Consider the following 17,603-nt stretch of genomic DNA (forward strand, 5'->3'; position numbering starts at 1 on the left):
CTGTGCTGGGCCACAAATGAGTTTCCTTTGCAAGAACAGTACACATTCTTAACCACTAAGTCATCTCTCTAGCCCATCAGCTAGTTCTTTACAAAAAAAAATTAAGCTATGTATTACTGATGTTGAAATAAAGCCAAGGTACACAGCTAGAGATAGCAAAATTGATCTATGAAATGCTACATATTGTGAGACATAGCATCCGCTCAAGCTTTTTTTGTATCTATATGTATATATCTAAATGCACATGCATAGAATTGAAACAAGTAGTCGAATGACTTTTAGTGAGAGGACAAGGGTCAAAGCTGAAACAGAATGGAGGGGACATTTTGCCTCCTCTGCATTGTTTGAATTTCAGAATGAAAATTTAATCGTATATGAAGTACATCATTTTTTAACTCCCCCAAAGGTAAATGTGACAACCTTAACAGTTTATTTACACATTTGCATAGCTTCATACAACTCTGTAAGAATTTAAATATCTTCAGCCTTATGAAAATCACAAAAGGGTTGGGTCAGAGACATACTTTATGAATGCCTGATGAGATGACATCACAAGACTCATCAAGAATCTTCTGGAAGGATTAGGGCTCCTGTGGAGAGACGGCCTTTGTGTCAACAGAAAACTCCTCATTTGGCTGTGTGTCAACAGAAAACTCCTCATTTGGCTGTTTTTTCAAAAATTCTGCATAGTTTTGGTCCTTAAAAAACTTGAAGGCACTCCATTTTTCATCGTAACATCTAGGGAAGCGTCGGAAAGTTGAGATTACCCTGGCTTCCTTATGTACATATGATGTTTGGTTATTTGAAAGGCCATCAAAATGGGATGGGATGAAGTCACAGGCCCAGAGATTGAAATTTCTAGAAATGTGTTGCCTTTTATCTGGGGAGATCTTCTTGCGTCCCAAGCCCTAGGGAGGAGGGACAAGATTAGGGGAGAGATGCACAAGGTCACACAGTTCTGAGGATTTCAATGAAATCAGCTAAATACATGCATGTATTTAAATGCGTATGTAAGACAACCATTATGAAAGCCAACCTGTTGACTCTCAAAAGTCAACAACATCCTGGCAGTGCCTTATTGCTGTTCTGTTTTTCCCTTGCGACGAAGGAGACTGGACTTTTAGAGACAGGGAAGGTAAAACCAGAGGGACCCCAGCCATATATCTATAACCTGCTAAGAACCCTCAATTCCCAGGGAAGCACCACTCCTGGCTGCCTCTCAGGATGCAGTAGATTGAATTCTTTTCCTACCCTTTTGGCATCTCCCAAAGGGAGCAAGATCTCTGGTCTCTGCCCACAGGCTTGCTTGTTAGCAGCTGGCACCTTACATGTGAACCTGAGAATCTCCATGTATTCAGAATTAAACATTTGATTCATCACAATGGGGTAAAAACTAAGAAGGAAAATGAATGTTGGCACAAAGGACTGAAAAGAGATAGACAGCAGGTTACACAGACCCTGCACCAATAAAATGAGGCTGACTGCTCACAAGGGCCCATCATCCAGGTGGCCACAGGGCCTGATAGGATGCTTGAATCAGGATGAAAGAGAATCTGCAAAGTACCACAGCTGGCATCTGCCTCCCTACTTCAATCACCCTCAAATCCAACTAACCAGGATGGAAAATATTTGTGTGTGTGTGTGTGTGTGTGTGTGTGTGTGTGTGTGTGTGTGTAACAAAAGTATTTTAATCATATCTGAACTGAATATGTACAGGCTTTTTCTTTATCATAATTCCCTAGACAATATTAAAACTATTTGCACAGCATTTACAATACATGGAAGTAGTCTAGAGTATATGCATGGGTAACATGGGTAATATATGTATTGTGCATTGTCTATAAGAGACAAGCATCTGCTGATTTTAGTGTCAATAGGGGATCCCAGAAGCAATCCCCATAGATACCCAGGATGACTACATTTACATACTGTAGATAGAGTGTGAGAGGAGAGAGCAGAAAGATTTTAAGAGCCAGAGGTCAGGGAGAACCAGAGTGAAACTCACCCTGAACCTGGCAGGACTATTGCACCTATGAACTCACAGCTGTTGTGGCTGCCTGCATAAGATCTGGACAAGATCAAGCTAGTCAACAATCTAGCATGGGGTAGGGAGGGTCTCAGTAGCCCCCACCCCTAGCTGAGGAGTTATAAGAGTTGATGGCTTCTGGGAGAGGGGTCTGTTTTCTTTAAGGGTATGGTCATGGGAGGTGAAAGGCTCCAGTGGATGCTCCACAGCCATGAGTATACAGGTCTTGGTGGGTTATTTAAAAACAACAACAAAAAAGGGCATAAAGTTGGGAAGGGGTGGGGAGCCGGGAGGTGGATCTGGGAGGCATTAGGGGAAAAAATAGGTTGAATACAATCAAAATACACATATGTGTATATGAAACGCTCAAAGAATTAGTAAAAATATTTTTTTTAATTCATAAAGACAAAGGAACTACACTTTGTGGTGCAACACATGCAAAAAAAGGATCCATGACTAAAAGAAACACGTAAGGCTGAGGGATACTTGTAACAAGTCTTTCTCTGTCCTGCCAGCCAGGTCCCAAATAATGACACAGAGACTTATTATTATTATACAAGACCTGATACTAAACTTTTTAAAGGAAAACCAAAAAGGGTTGAAATTTAAGAGTAACTTTTAGAAGCAGAAATTGACAGACCAAGACAAAGAATAAGAAATAGTTCATAACTTAACAGTCCTCAGCTAATAACTTTGCAATTAAATGAGGGGCTATATAATCTTTTTAATCACTAATGAAACACTTTAAAATAATCACATGCAAAAATAATCTCTGCTACTCAAAAAGTCAAAATCACAGAGTGTCCTCCATAAAATTTAATGTAACACCAAAATTAGATATTAGCAACAAATATGTAACCTAACAAATTCTGGCCACATTAGAAATTCAAGGAATCCTTCAAACAGCTCTATTAAAGGAGAAATTAAAAATTAAATAAAGATTATTTGGAGGCAAATACTAATCAAACAAATTATGTCTGATTAACACAGATTTTAATGATGTGTTTGCCTAAATGTTATTTGTTCATTTATTTTCTCGTTCTGACGTCTGATATTTTCCTAATAGTAACCTACAAGTGTAAATGTTTAAGAAGTGTATTAACAAGGTACTACCCTCTGGATATAAAAATGATCGCCTGCAAATTTCTCCAAGAAAAAAGTAACCCTTTCAGAGAGCTTTAGCTCTGTTCAGACAATGGAACAGTATTAGAATTATTGGTTAGGTCTGAATAATAATATCTTCTTGGTGTAGCCAGAACTAGAGAATATTCATAGCTTTAATAATCTCATTAACAAAAATGACAAGTATTTGAATTCAACTGTCAACTGAAGAATATTTTAAAAAATAGAGAAGTATGGGTACTTTGATTGACATTACCATTAAATTTGAAATGGATGAGTTAAATTTTAAGGAAACACATCATTAAACTCTGTGCAATAGGAAGCAGAAAGTTTGAGTAGACAGACTGGTAGTCAACATAAAATGCAAAAAGCTTGTTCTTAAAAGCGTATCAAACCCAAACCTAAGCAGTTTCATAAACCAAATTATTTAACCAGGACCTCCTGTACAATAGGCAAACTACTCCACTCAGCTACCGGCCCTGTGCTGGGTCCTGTGGGCAAGTTCTATCAAACCACCATAAACTGAAAATCCAATGTTAAGATTATGTAAGCTATTCTAGAACACAGAACACGCTGGGAAACCTCCAGAACCTTTCTGAAGGCTCTCATCACCCTGCTAAGGTGCGAGGGCCCAAGCCTGTGTGTGTCATTAACAAGATACACACTCTAGTGGATCTGCCCACTAGACCCCAATCAGCAGTTAATCATCAGGGTAAAGAGTTGAAAAGAGAAACAGGAATGCAAATATTATTTGTAATTTTACATAAATCTGTGTTGACTTTCAAAAAATACTTATTTGTGTGTGTGTGTGTGTGTGTGTGTGTGTGTGTGTGTGTGTAGGTCAGAGGACAACTTGGGAAAGTTCGTTCTTTTTCCACCATCTGAGTCCCACAGATCAAATTCAGGTCTTCAGTTTGGCAACAAGCACCCACTGAGTCATCTCAACACTATTTGACTTTTTTGATGAGCATATGTTATCGCGGCAATTTAGATAGCATATTAAGTGGGGCTGGAGAGATGGCTCAGTAGTTTAGAGTACTTGTTGCTATTGCAGAGGACCTAGGTTTGATTCCCAGCATCCACATAGTGGCTGACATCCGGTTCTAGAGGATCGACTGTGGCGGACCAGCCCCCACACTTATTTACCCCAGGAACTCTTGAGGAATGAGGGATAAGAGACTTAGAAAGTTAAGAAGCAGAGAAAAAAAAACACAGGATAGACTCAACTGGACCTGGATCCTTATCCAAACGGACCCAGGGCTTTAGTTCAAAGGTCTATTTATAACAATGCCAAGGGGTGGAGCAAAAGACCTCCCCCTTGCTTGTTAGACCCTTACAAACACCTGGTACCCAGGCCCGTGGTCCAATCAATCAACCTCTTATGGAGTCCTGCTGGGTACAGCCACTAGGAAACCTAGTGGGCTCAAACATCTGACTCCTTCTGACCTCCATGGGCAGCAGGTATGCATGTGGTGATATGGTGCCCAGACATTCATGCAGGCAAAACACTCATACACATAGAGTAAAATAAAAATAAACATTTTATTATAAAGAAAACATTAAGCACTCCACTTGGAGAGGGCAGGGTGGAAATTCTGAGTCTGTATTCAAAGGCAAAATGGGTTTTTAGGTTAAGCTACTCATGTTTACTTGGAACAAGGTTGTGTGGAGGGAAAGATTTCTCTGGGCATGATGTTTCATCTCAGTCCTTCTCAGACTTATCATTTCCATATCAAGGATAAGAGTAATTAGCCCATAAGAGTGCTACAGGGCTTAAATGGGATAATATGAAACACTGGTGTGTAGTAAAGACTTAATAAACAAAGGATGTTGCCCACAGCACCTTTGTCATGTGGGTTTTCAAGTTTGGTAAGTGTTCCTGAAGCTCACCTGACACATTCTTCTGCCTAAGATGCGCTAACCTGTGATGTCCAGCATAGCAGCCACTGGCCGCTAGTTATTGAGTGCTTGAACATGAGCAGTTTAAACTGAGATTAGTAACATGTAAATCAGATTTTTAAGGATTTAGTTTTTGAAAGGAAAATGTAAAATAACTGATTAATAATAATTGTTATGGGGCCAATGAGATGCCTCAGCAGGTCAGGGTTCTTGCCATTGAGCCTGAAGACAGAAAGTTGCATCCACAGAACCTACGTGGTGGAAGGAGAGAACCAACTCCTTTCTGCAAGTTGTCTTCTGACTTACACACACACACACACACACACACACACACACACACACACACACGCGCACGCGCACGCGCACGCGCACGCGCACACGCACACGCACACGCACACACACGCGCGCGCACGCGCACACACACACACATTTAACAACACACACACACCACACACACACATACACACACACACATTTAACAACACACACACACACACACCACACACACACACACCACACACCACACACACACACACACATTTAACAACACACACACACACACACCACACACACACATACACACACACATACACACACACACACACACACACACACACACACACACACACACACACACACACACACATACACACACACACGCACACACACACACACACACCACCACACACACATTTAACAACACACATAGTAAATGTTAAAAAATCAAATTGTTTTAACACTTAAGAATTTGTTAAAACGTAATTTTATGTGAATTGCTCTATTACATGTTGAATTGACAATCTGGAGGAAATATTGGGTTAAATAAAATATGCAAATGCCTTTGGACTTACAATCAATAAACTCAATGGAAGCTGAAATATTCTAAGTTGAAAGTGCATCTGGCATGGCCTTTGTGGTTTAGAACAGAGCACATGAAGTCGAGAGGAAAAAGGTGAGTGCAGGGATAGGGGAGGAAGAGGAGGGGAGGGCATGGGGGTAGGTTCTGTCAAAACACATCACATACAGGCATGGAATTCCCAAACAATAAATAATGTAATTCAGTTTTTTAAAAAGAGACAAGATACATCTGGCCCACCTGACCTAGTTTGGCAGCACATTACACTGTAGAGCACTAAATTTGTCTAGTGGTGTCTTGTGTGGTTAGCTGGGAGCTGTGACCTAACGTCAATGACAGAGCCTCACAAGAAACAAAGATACAAAATACTTGGGCAACAGACCAAGAAAAGGGCAAAAGTCTAAGTTTGAAGTTTTACCAAATCTGTTACTTTCATAGTATCAAAGTTGAAACTTTTAAAATGTTCTATCTGTTTTATTAAATTTTACCTGGTCTTTAAATTTTCCTGTCACTGCTAGAAGTTTGAAAACTCGGCTTGCAGCTTGTTATATTTCTCTACCCAGTGCTATGCTACGCTGCTAACAAGTCCCGTCAGACCTTAAGCTCTCCAGTGGCAGGGGACTTGCCACCGCTGGGATAACTTGAGGACTCTCACAAGGGACAGTTCCGAGGGAGGACATTTTGTAAGCATGGCCTGTGCGTGACTGGAGGCAGAAGGCTTGTGCAGGCTTGAAAAACTCCTCCGACTCTGAGAGCTTCAAGAGGGGGCTTCTGTTTAGTGACCTTTCCTGAGTCTTGTTGAAGACCCCAAGCTGTTCTGACTTGGTTCCAGTTTTAAGGAACACATGTCTATCCATAATCTGTGCACCTTAGAAATCAAGAGTCTCATCACTCCTCCCCATTCTTCCAGTTGCCTGCTTGCTGAGCTGGCGATGGGCCCCTGGGCCTCCCACACGCTAGGCAAGAGCTCTACAACTGAGCTATACCTAAGGCCCTACTAGTTTGCAAAAGGTACTCACAGCGTCAAAATAATATCCAGAGTTCTCAAAACTGTGGCGATTGTCATGCATAGAAAAGGGGAAGCCGCTTTTGCTTGCTGCTTGCTGGAGAAGAACAAGGACAGAGATGGAAAGGTACATGTCAGAACTGTGGGGTGAGCTCAGACTGGGGCACAGGGATGGGCACGGAAGAGAGATGGGACAAAGGAACCTTTCAGTAAAGCTAATGAGGTCCATCACCAACGGGGAGCGAACGGCACAGGAGGAGGGATGTGGGCGCAAGTGTGGGGCTCCCTATGACCAAATCTCTGAAATCAGAAAAATTCTCTTTCAAAAATGTCTTTGGAGGTAAGGATGCAAAAGTGCATAGATGCACAGAACCAAAGGCTGGCAAGGACTTTTGACAGTGTGGGAGCCAACCTCTTATCTGACTAATAAGGATGGCAGAACCAAATCCTGGAGACCTGACCAGATTCTACAAGTCCTGAGGCTGGGCTGAGGCTCACGGTGAGTGCAGTTTATATCGATGTTAAAATCATTCTGCTTCCTCCTTCATGCCACTGAGGCAGGGGCCATTGCTCATGAACTGACCAGGGAGGCAGACCATGGCTGGTAATGAGTACAGGTTCCCATGGAGAACCCCAGCTCATTGTCTGGACCAGGAGGCAGTTCTAGATGCAGAGCACTTGGATCCATCACAGGGAACCTGGGTATGGCAAATGGGCAAATGAGCTCATTGTCTGACCAAAATGCCAAGTCCTCGGAAGAGCCCTGGGATCCTGTACCTGGGGCCCATGCTTGTCTAACCTTCTCTCGGATTTTGTAGATTGGCGGCAGCTTCCTCTCCACCTGCTGAGACAAGTATGGACAGTGGATTTCCTTCAGGGTAGCACTTGTGATGGATTCTGGTGTCTTCTGCACCACTCCAATTTGAGGGAACTGGAAACACAACATGCAGCTTGATTAGAACCAGACACAGCTGAATCCGTGTGCCAAGTGTGGGCTTCCTCTGCAAAGTGATTAAAACACAGTTTGAGCACTTCTGGTATGCTGGAGGAATAGTAAAAACCCATGTAACTTTGAAGTATTCCTTCCAAACAAACATTTCAAGCTACAGGGGACTTTTCCTATTCAAGGTCTCAGGGAATCTGGAAATGTTTCCACATTCTGGCAGAGAGTATGAGTGGAGGTACTGGGAGATGACAGAAGTATGTGGTCTGAGGTCCTCCTCTGGCCTAGAAGCACTGGCACCTGGAGCCTAGTAGCCAGCCCATGTTCTCAGGACTGGGTCTACTCTTAGCCCTGGAAGTTGCCAAGCATGCTAGACCAGCAACAAGCAGATCTTCTGTCTGCTTCCATCCCACTGTGACTGGAATTGCAACTGTGTGCCATCATTCCCAGCTTCGCATGCAGGTTCTGGGGATCAAACTCATGTCCTTATGCTTTACCAACTAAGCCATCTCCCCAACCACCCTTTTCCCTATTGAAGTACATTGGCTAACTTTGTAATTATCTCTCCATTCCTCCAAGTTAGGATACAACTGTGTGTTCAGGTGGCTTTTGATTGACATTTGTGCAACAGTGAGTGTGTTATAAATGCTATTGTAGGCATTCTCTCCAGCCGTAAAGAAGCCAGAAGACACACAGGACTTGGCAGAGTGGACAGGAGTTGTTGAGAACGGAAGGTTGTAAGGGTAAGTTTTGTGTTCAGATAACACGGCACTGATATGGCTATCTGGTGTGAATCAGCTACAATATCACTGACATTGGACACTGGAGGACTATGAGTCATCACAAAATGAGTGATACTAGATGTCCTGGGAATCCCAAAAAATAAACAGTTACATGATATGTCACATAACTATGCCTGGCGGAGTGCCATTTTTGTGTGGGTTCCATGTAAATGTAGCCTTGATATCAAAGGCTGGCCTTTTTTCAAGCTGCCTGTGTATTTTTGTCTGTAGGCTCATGTGTCACCTGCCTGTATGTGGCCAGTGTGTACCAATGTGTGCCAGTGGCTCCCTACCTAGTATATGAAATGTGTCTTATCAGTCTACAATTTCCCAAATTCTCGTCCACCTTCCAGGCTCCCGTGACTCTCCTCCTTTCCTGGCATTGGGGTTTGAACCTCACAGATGTATAACCCAGCACCATTGTCGTGACTAAATAAACTGTGCACACAAAACAGTGGGTAACTTAGAAGAACATGGTGTAACAAAGGAACTACCACCAAATGCGTCTCGGCAGCTACCTGTGGGCTCAGAAGAATGAGACCAATAACACCGAAGCCACCAGGCAAGCCCACTGGCTGTGTGCATGCAGACACCCCTGTGATATAAGAGACTGCCTGTGGGACCTCAGGCATTGTTCCTGGTGAGACTCGTAATGTATAAGCTTGGCTTCAAAAACTCAATAGAAGAAAAACACAGGGAGACAGCCAGGTCTGGTGGTGCAAGACTGTAACCCACTACTCAAGAGGTTGAGACAGGAAGATTACAAGTTCAAGGCCTGTCTGGGCAACTCAATGAGAGTCTGTGTCAAAATAAAAAGTAAAAAAAAAAAAAAGCTGGGGATGCACTCCATGGTAGAGTGCTTTGCCTAGCATGGGTTCAATCCTCAGAACCACAAAACAAGTAGAGGAGATAACATTCTCCCAAAATCTTCACCATCACCCCTCCCCTTAGTGCTTTGAAGACTACCATAACATCCTGATGTAGACATACAATTCTACATATGGATATTTTGCATGCATTGGATAATATAGATGATATAAGAATTAAAAGGCTTCATAATGTTATGTCACATGTGGCCATGTGGGATGACTGATGTCACCCCTAAACAATGAATGCTTTCTTTTTTTGGCCTTTCAAGACAGGATTTCTCTTTGTAGCCCTGACTATCCTGAAACTCGCTCTGTAGATCAGGCTGGCCTTGAACTCACAGAGATCCTCCTGTCTCTGTCTCCCAAGTGCTAGAATTAAAAGTGTGGGCCACCACCATCCAGCTTTTGAATGCCTTTTTATTTATCACAAACCTTTTGTTACCCTTCCCTTCCCTCCTCGTTACCTGCACCACCACCTGGGATAACAACATTAACTGAGCCCCCATGTGTTATATGTGAAATAAACAAATACACTTTACAGAAAACAGACCACATTGTCCCTGGTGTGCACCTTTATCACAGACACTAGAAAGTTCTCAACCAACTTATATATATTTCTAATTATTTCTGTATTAAAACTTAAAAGCATTTTCAAACAATTATTGTTCATGTGTGTGCATGTTCATGTTGAGGCTAGAGGTCAACCTTGGGTGTTATTCCTCAGGAGCTGTCATCTTGGTTTTTGAGGCAGAATTTCTCACTGGGACTCAGGGCCTGCCAAATAAGGAAAGGATAGCTGGCCAGTAAGTCTTAGTTAGGATCTGCATGTCTCCACCTCCCCAGCACTTAGCTACAAATAGATGCTGCCATATTGTTTGTTTATATGGGATCAGGGAAACAAACTTGGGCCCTCATACTTGCAAGGCAAACACTTTGCTGACTGAGCTATCTCCTAAGGCCCTAAACGATGTTAGTTGTTTACTTATTATTACTGTGCGCATGTGTATGCATGATATGTGCATGTAAAGTGCATGTACATGGAGGTCAGAGAACAACTCTGTGAAGTTGGTTCTCTTCTTCTCCCTTGATGGGATTCCAGGGATTGGACCCAGGTTGTCCATTTGCATGCTAAGTGCCTTTACCTGCTGATCTCTAAACAATCACTTTTAAAGATAAGTATAAATAGTGCAAGTGAGCTCCAAGTGGAGCCTCTCTCTGTTTCCCTCCATCCAGCTACGTTGCAACCCTCTTGGAAAAGCCACGAGAGCAGGCTGGTGGGGAGGCTGCCCTGACAGCAGGGACGATGGCTCACATCAGCTGACAACTGACTTGAGTTCATTTATATTCTGCAAGTCTGTGGACTAAATCACTATTTAAAAATATGGCTCTGGCATTTTAACTTCACTCTTTTAAAATATATATTTAATGGCTATAGCATGATAGCTGTGGAATAAACCCTTCTGTTAGATAGTGTAGCCGTGAAATACAGCTTTTTAACTAGGTGATGGTGAAATTTTCACTGCCTTCCATCACTCAATGACTGAAATACTAAATAGGAAAATGAAAGTAAGTCGGAGGAAAAGAAAGTCTTTCCTGCTCAGCAACAGCCAGATTACAACCAGCAAGGTCAACTGCAAAATGACTGTCACCTCTAATGGGACAATTACTGTCCTCGCAGATGGGCTGCAGCTGACTCACAGCCAACAGTTTCTTTAATTTTCCCAACTCATCTAAAGTTCCTTCCGGAAACTTCATGATCAGCACAATCCTTTTCACGCTCTTAGGTGCTGACAGCAGGGGAGGACTTTTGCCAGAGGCTCAAGTTAAGCTAAGGATGTGGACCGACCAATGCCTCTCCTTCTAACTCCTGGGTACCAGGCTGCCCTGCTGGGCTTGTGGCTGGAAGATGACATGAAATGTTGACCCACGATGTGTAGATTCTCATTTTGTCTCTCAGAACAGAACTTGACTTCACTTGAAGTGTTAATGTAGTTGATTTAAATAACAAATAAACTTCCTATACTCCCTTGCAGCTATATTTGCTATGTGAACCCATGAGCCTGCAAGGCTCCTGGGAAAAGCATTGTTTTCCTGATAAAGGGGGTAGCCTGAGAAGAGAGATAGCTTCTGTATTATTGTCCCTTGATCTTCTTGTTTCCCTGACTGGAGTGTAGACTCACTACTACATGGTAAGGATTAGCTTGGCAATGAATATGGTTGAACAGAAGGCTGGAAAGAACCCAGAGCTCTGAAAACTCCCTGAAGCAGAGTCCCACCTCTTATCTGCCTGCTTCTGCACTTTGCTGCTATTTAAGAAGAAACACAAATCTGTGTCTTGTTAAGACACTATCAGTGCTTCCCCTGCCATGCTGGTGACCAAAGCCCAAACCTAGGGCCTTGCACATGCTAATACATAGCACAGGCTATATATGTAGATAGATAGATAGATAGATAGATAGATAGATAGATAGATAGATAGCTGAGCTACATCTCCATTCCTATAGTTAGCATTTTAGTCAGTCAAATGTAATCCTAACTGATATTTAGATGACAGAAACAGGAAGCTGTTTAGTCTGAGAAACATTTTTCCCACCATAGGCCATTACAACAATGTGGCTGACACAGGTAGAGGCAGACAGGTCTCTGTGATTTTAAAGCACACTGGTTTATATAATAAGTTCCAGGCCAGGCCAGCCAGGGTGACATAGTAAAACCATGTCTCAAAAAATAAGTAAACTAAAATAAAGTAGGATAAAATTTAAATGTGGGAGACATTATTTCCCACTTGACTCTGGCTCCCAGGGAACCTAGATTAAAATGTTTTCCTAGTCTCAGCCTCTTATTCTAACACATATTTATGCTGGCATTAAATTTTATTTTACTTAGACTTTTCTGTTTTATTTTATATACTCCACATATTACTTTTGATCTTAATGGACTAAAATGAAGTTTACAGTGTGTGTGTGTGTGTGTGTGTGTGTGTGTGTGTGTGTGTGTGAGAGAGAGAGAGAGAGAGAGAGAGAGAGAGAGAGAACATGAATATGAGATACAGATACACTATAGTTAGGAAGTGCTGATCGGCTATTCTGCCTACCTCTGCCCTTCTGAATGAATCATCTTGTTAGTCCCCCAGCAGCCCTCTAATTTTGGTATATTTTCTTTTACACTTTAAAAAGGCAACACTAGACAAAACTTGTTTGCCTTAGTCTAAGGTGATGCTAAGTGTAATCAGTGCTGTAAATTCTAAAACCCCAAATTGGCCAAAACATTTTCCCTTTTCCTTTAAAACAAACAAAATTTCAGTTTGAGAGCTAGAGATATGACTGATTAAGTAAACATCGAGGCTCTTGCCATGCAAGCTTGAGGGCTAGATCCCCAACACCCCAGAAAAGCCAGGCTGGAGTGGTAATCTACCTGTCATTCCTGAGCTCGAGGCAGATGTGGAACCTCCAGAACAAGATGCCTGGTTAGATAACCCAATCAGCCAGCTGCAGATTGAAGTGAGAGGCTCTGCCTCAATGTCTAAGGGGGAGAGTTATTCTGGAGGATACTTGACATCAACCTCAGGGGCCCCCCACAAACACGTATGCATGGCACCTGCCCACACCTGTGGACATGCTCATACACTACTCACATACACATGCAAAAAACAAACAAACAAACAACAAAAAACCCTCTACAAATCTCTCTGCTCCCCCATTGTGGTGATATTGTGTTCCCCAAAATATTGTGCACCCTAATAAACTTATCTGGGGTCAGAGAACAGAACAGCCACTAGATATAGAGGCCAGAAAATGGTGGCACTTACACCTTTAGTCCTAGCCTTCTGGAGGCAGAGACCCATCTGGATCTCTGTGAGTTCAAAGCCACACTGGAAACAGCCAGGCATGGTGACTCATGCCTTTAATCCCAGGAAGTGATGGCAGAAAGCAGAAAGGTATTTAAGGTATGAGGACCAAGAACTAGAACTGGTTAAGCTTTTAGGCTTCTAGCAGCAGTTCAGCTGAGATCCATTGGGATGAGGACTCAGAGGCTTTCAGTCTGAGGAAACAGGATCAGCTGAGGAATTGGCAAGGTGAGGTGGCTGTGGCTTGTTCTGCTTCTCTGATCTTCCAGCTTTAACCCAATACCTGGTCCCAGGTTTGATTTTATTAACAAGACCTTCTCACAATTCGTGCTATACCCCATGTTATTGCCTTAAATGCTTTGAACACAAATCTTCTCTCAGATTCTGCTTCTGGTTGCAAAAGTGGAGGACATAGGGATTCCCCTTTTGTAAAAAAGTTGAAGAAATTGGACATGGAAAACTGGCAGTGCATGGAATGTCCACATTAAAGAGCAAATGAGAAGTCCTTGGGCCGAGAAGATGAGACCTCACACTGGGGACAGATGCAAACTTTTCTAGAAGACACCAGAACAACAGCATGCCCAACTCTGCTGTTCGTTTTATCACCAGACAGGGGTCGTGCCAGGATAGCTTGAGCCCGGGAGTTTGAGGTCTGGTCAAGGACACACTCCCCAGCTCTGTCTGTTTCATCGTCTGCTGATGGAAACTGGACAGGACTTGGGAGTTTAAGAATACTTCGTTCAACAAGTACCGAGTGTGCTTTCTGCACTGGATCCTCGTGTAGGCACTGATGGAGCACTAGTGAGGCAAAGTGACATTTGAGGAAAAGTGACAAGGGCCCCCATAGAGCTCACGCTCCAGGAAGCAGAGACAGCTCATAGGATAGTGAGGGTGTAGTGCTGGAAGGCAGGTGTTTGCAAACGGGAGCAGCTGAGCAGGCGACAGTTGCTGCCCGTGAGCATTCTCAAGGGCCCACCCTGTGCCAAGCATTTCCCCTCTTTCCCCTTTCTTCCTTCCCCCTTCTTGATTTTCCTCCTTTCTTCTCTCCCTTCCTTTCCTCCTTTCCATTCTTCTTTCTCCTCCCTTCTCTCTTGATTCCCACATTCTTCATTTCCACTAAAGAGGAAAAAGCATGTAGTTAGTTAAGCTTTGGAGCAGCACAGTCCAGCTGAGAGCCATTGGAAGGAGGACTCAGAAGCTTCCAGTCTGACGAAACAAAACCAGCTGAGGGACTGGCAAGGTGAGGAAACTGTGGCTTGTTCTGTGTCTCTGATCTTCCAGCATTCACCCTAATAACCTGCCTCGGGTTTGTTCTTATTAATAAGAATGCTTTAAGATTCATGTTACATCTGGCGCCCAACGTTCGTGGTATGAATTCATGAAATAGCCTCTTGCCTGTGGCCTTGTGAGCCCCAGCTCAGACCTGAGCTACACTCGGCTGGCTGTGGTGGCACATGCCGGTAGGATTTACTGAAGAAGGCAGAGGCAGGAGGATCCTGAGTTGAGGCCGGCCTAGGAGAAGCTTCGGCCTGGGCAGAGACACAAACAGTGTCGGTGGGACCATGGAGGCAGTGACTGCTGCTCCGAGTTGCTGGCTGCTTTTCATCATGTTGGTGACTGCGGTGATGCTGCTACCTGGAACAAAGAATTTACTGCTGCTTGTTCAGAGAAGAATTGCCAGGACCAGCATGTTAGAAGAAAGCATCGGCAAAGGTCAGTTTGGAAAAGGTTGGCAAGAGAAATGCTGGGAAGAAATTGCTGTGAAGATTTTCTCTTCTAGGGAAGAACATTCATGGTTCCGAAAGACAGACAGACATGAGATTGTGATTGCTCCAAACCACAGAGGAAGCACCAAAAAAAAAAAAAAAAAAAATCTAAAGGGAACCATGATCATGCCTAACAGTGACTTTGAAATCTTCAAAAGGATGATGGGACTCCACAATGGACTATGATGCCACATGGACTATGGTAAAGCCATTAACACCATGGAAAGATCGACTCTGGACTACAAACTGCTCAGGACAATTTCGAGATGACTGGCTGAGATGATACAGCCTGACAGACTACCTGAACAAGGACTTGAAACAAGCCCTGCATTTTATCATTATGCAGCGGTGGGACAAATGATACAGGACTTGACAATTAACCCAAAATTTTCTTTTCAGGATCCTCTAAAGATGGAAGTAATTTTAAGAAGATGACGCCCACATCCCCAAAAAGTGGGATGGGAGGTTTTCGGTCGTTTAATGAGTTTTGGATATTGTCATTGTTTATGATGATTGGTTACAAGTTGTTAATTGTTAATGATCAGGAAAAAAGCTGAACATGAAGATTAGATTCAGAAGTTTTGTTAAAAAAAGAAAAGGAAAAAGAGAAAATAGATATGAGGTAGATCACTGAATCTACCCTGAGAAAAAAGATAAAGAAATAATAGGATAAATGGGTAGATCACTGAATCTACTCTAAAAAGAAAAAGGAGAAGATATAAAAATGACAAAAGGTAGACTACTGAATCTATTATGAAAAGAAAAGATAGGATAAGTAATGAAAAAATTTTGTCTGAGTTTATCAAATGTTACTGGACTGGACATTATAGATAATGGAGTTTTTCACCTGAATCTGTCAAATGTTAATGGACTAGACATCATTAATGTAATCTTGACTGTGTATATTGTATATACTTATTGGATATGATTTTTCTTGTATTAGTTATAACCTTTTTTTAATTTTAGACAAAAACAGGGGAAATGTGGTGGGTATTGTGTTCCCTGAAATATTGTGTTCCCCAAAATAAACATATCTGGGTTCAGAGAACAGACAGCCACTAGAACAGAGCCAGAAATGGTGGCTAGAAAATGGGAAGAGTAAACCATAACAGAAGTTGGGTGGTGGTGGTACACACCTTTAATCCTAGCACTTGGGAGGCAGAGTTAGCTGGATCTCTGAGTTCAAGGCCACTTTAGAAACAGCTAAGCATGGTGACCCAAGCCTTTAATCACAGAAACACAACCTTTAATCCCAGGGAGTGGGGGCAGAAAGAGGAAAGTATATAAGGCGTGAGGACCAGGAATTAAGAAAAAGCATGTAGTTAGTTCAGGCTTTGGAGCAACACAGTTCAGCAGAGATTCATGTGGAGGAGGACTCAGAAGCTTCCAGCCTGAGGAAACAGGATCACCTGAAGAACTAGCAAGGTGAGATAGCTGTGGCTTGTTCTGCTTCTCTGATCTTCCAGCATTCACCCCAATAACTGGCCTCGGGTTTGAGTTTTATTAACAAAACTCTTTAAGATTTCTACTACACTTTCCCTCTTCTGTATCCCCATGCCTCCCCTTCCCCCCTCTCTCTGTCTTTCCTCTTTCTTAGTCTTATTTTCTCAGACTGTGTCTTATTAGGCAGCCAAGGATATCTTGGAAACTCTCGATCTCCCTGCCTCAGCCTCCTAAGTACTAGGATCACAGGTTTGGGCTGCCTCCCCCAGATTCACGTGCATTCATTCAGTCCTTGAAAGAATCGTTGAGCTTTCCATACAACAGGTAAAGAAACCAAGGCCAAGGAAAGGGACTCTTCAAAGGCCATAGGTAGCAGAATGGAATCTAACTCAGTTCTGTGCCCTCAATGACTGTCACATTTCATGAAGAAGCTTGCAGGGAAGGCATCTTCCTTACCCATCTTCCGACCTTGTCCAAAGGCGGGTTGAACCGCTTCCCTTTGGCCATTCTCTCCAAAGAGCTGAATGCACCGAGGTTGGATTCCTCACCTCTCCATAGCCTCACAAGCTTGACACATCTGAAAAGCCCCCACTCTGTTCCGATCTTCACAATTGCTGCTCAGTCAGGGAGGTAGAGAATGCCCACCACTGTCGTGGAATGGGAGCTCATGTCACAATGGGCAGAGCCTTCTAAGCCCTGAGTGGGTGTTCTTTTCACTTGTTCCTTGCATCAGGTTCCCTAAGCATGTGCATAGTCCCACCCACCAGATCCCAGCTGAAGAACTCTCAGAAACCAGCTGGAGAGATGATGATGATGATCCGGGAACATGGCAAACATTTGCACCTTCCTGGTCCTCATAGCAACCATCTGTTTCAATCTCTTAGTTTTCAGACAACGGAGTCCTGGGCTGGAGTTGACCTTGTTCACATCAGCATGCTGCTGTACCAAGACCAAAGCAGCCACTGTCTCCTTCCAGGGTGTTCTCTGCTTTCCAGCTCAGACCTAATCACATCACACACACACTCCTAGTCTCACTCACCTGCC

At 43.0% G+C, this 17,603-nt stretch overlaps 1 protein-coding gene across 1 annotated transcript; it reads right to left on the reverse strand.

Annotated features, from left to right (window-relative positions):
• Window positions 1-516: 516 nt before the first annotated feature.
• On the reverse strand, window positions 517-17,066 carry Tex36 (testis expressed 36). Its single transcript, XM_036181522.1, has 4 exons — window positions 17,016-17,066; window positions 7,709-7,840; window positions 6,923-7,006; window positions 517-908 (listed from the first exon to the last, which is right to left on the reverse strand). The coding sequence occupies exons 1-4, from the start codon at window positions 17,064-17,066 to the stop codon at window positions 582-584; spliced, it is 594 nt and encodes a 197-aa protein (XP_036037415.1). The 3' UTR covers window positions 517-581.
• Window positions 17,067-17,603: the final 537 nt, after the last annotated feature.

This window comes from Onychomys torridus, chromosome 1 (assembly GCF_903995425.1).
Source record: "Onychomys torridus chromosome 1, mOncTor1.1, whole genome shotgun sequence".
Classification (NCBI taxonomy): Eukaryota; Metazoa; Chordata; class Mammalia; order Rodentia; family Cricetidae; genus Onychomys; species Onychomys torridus.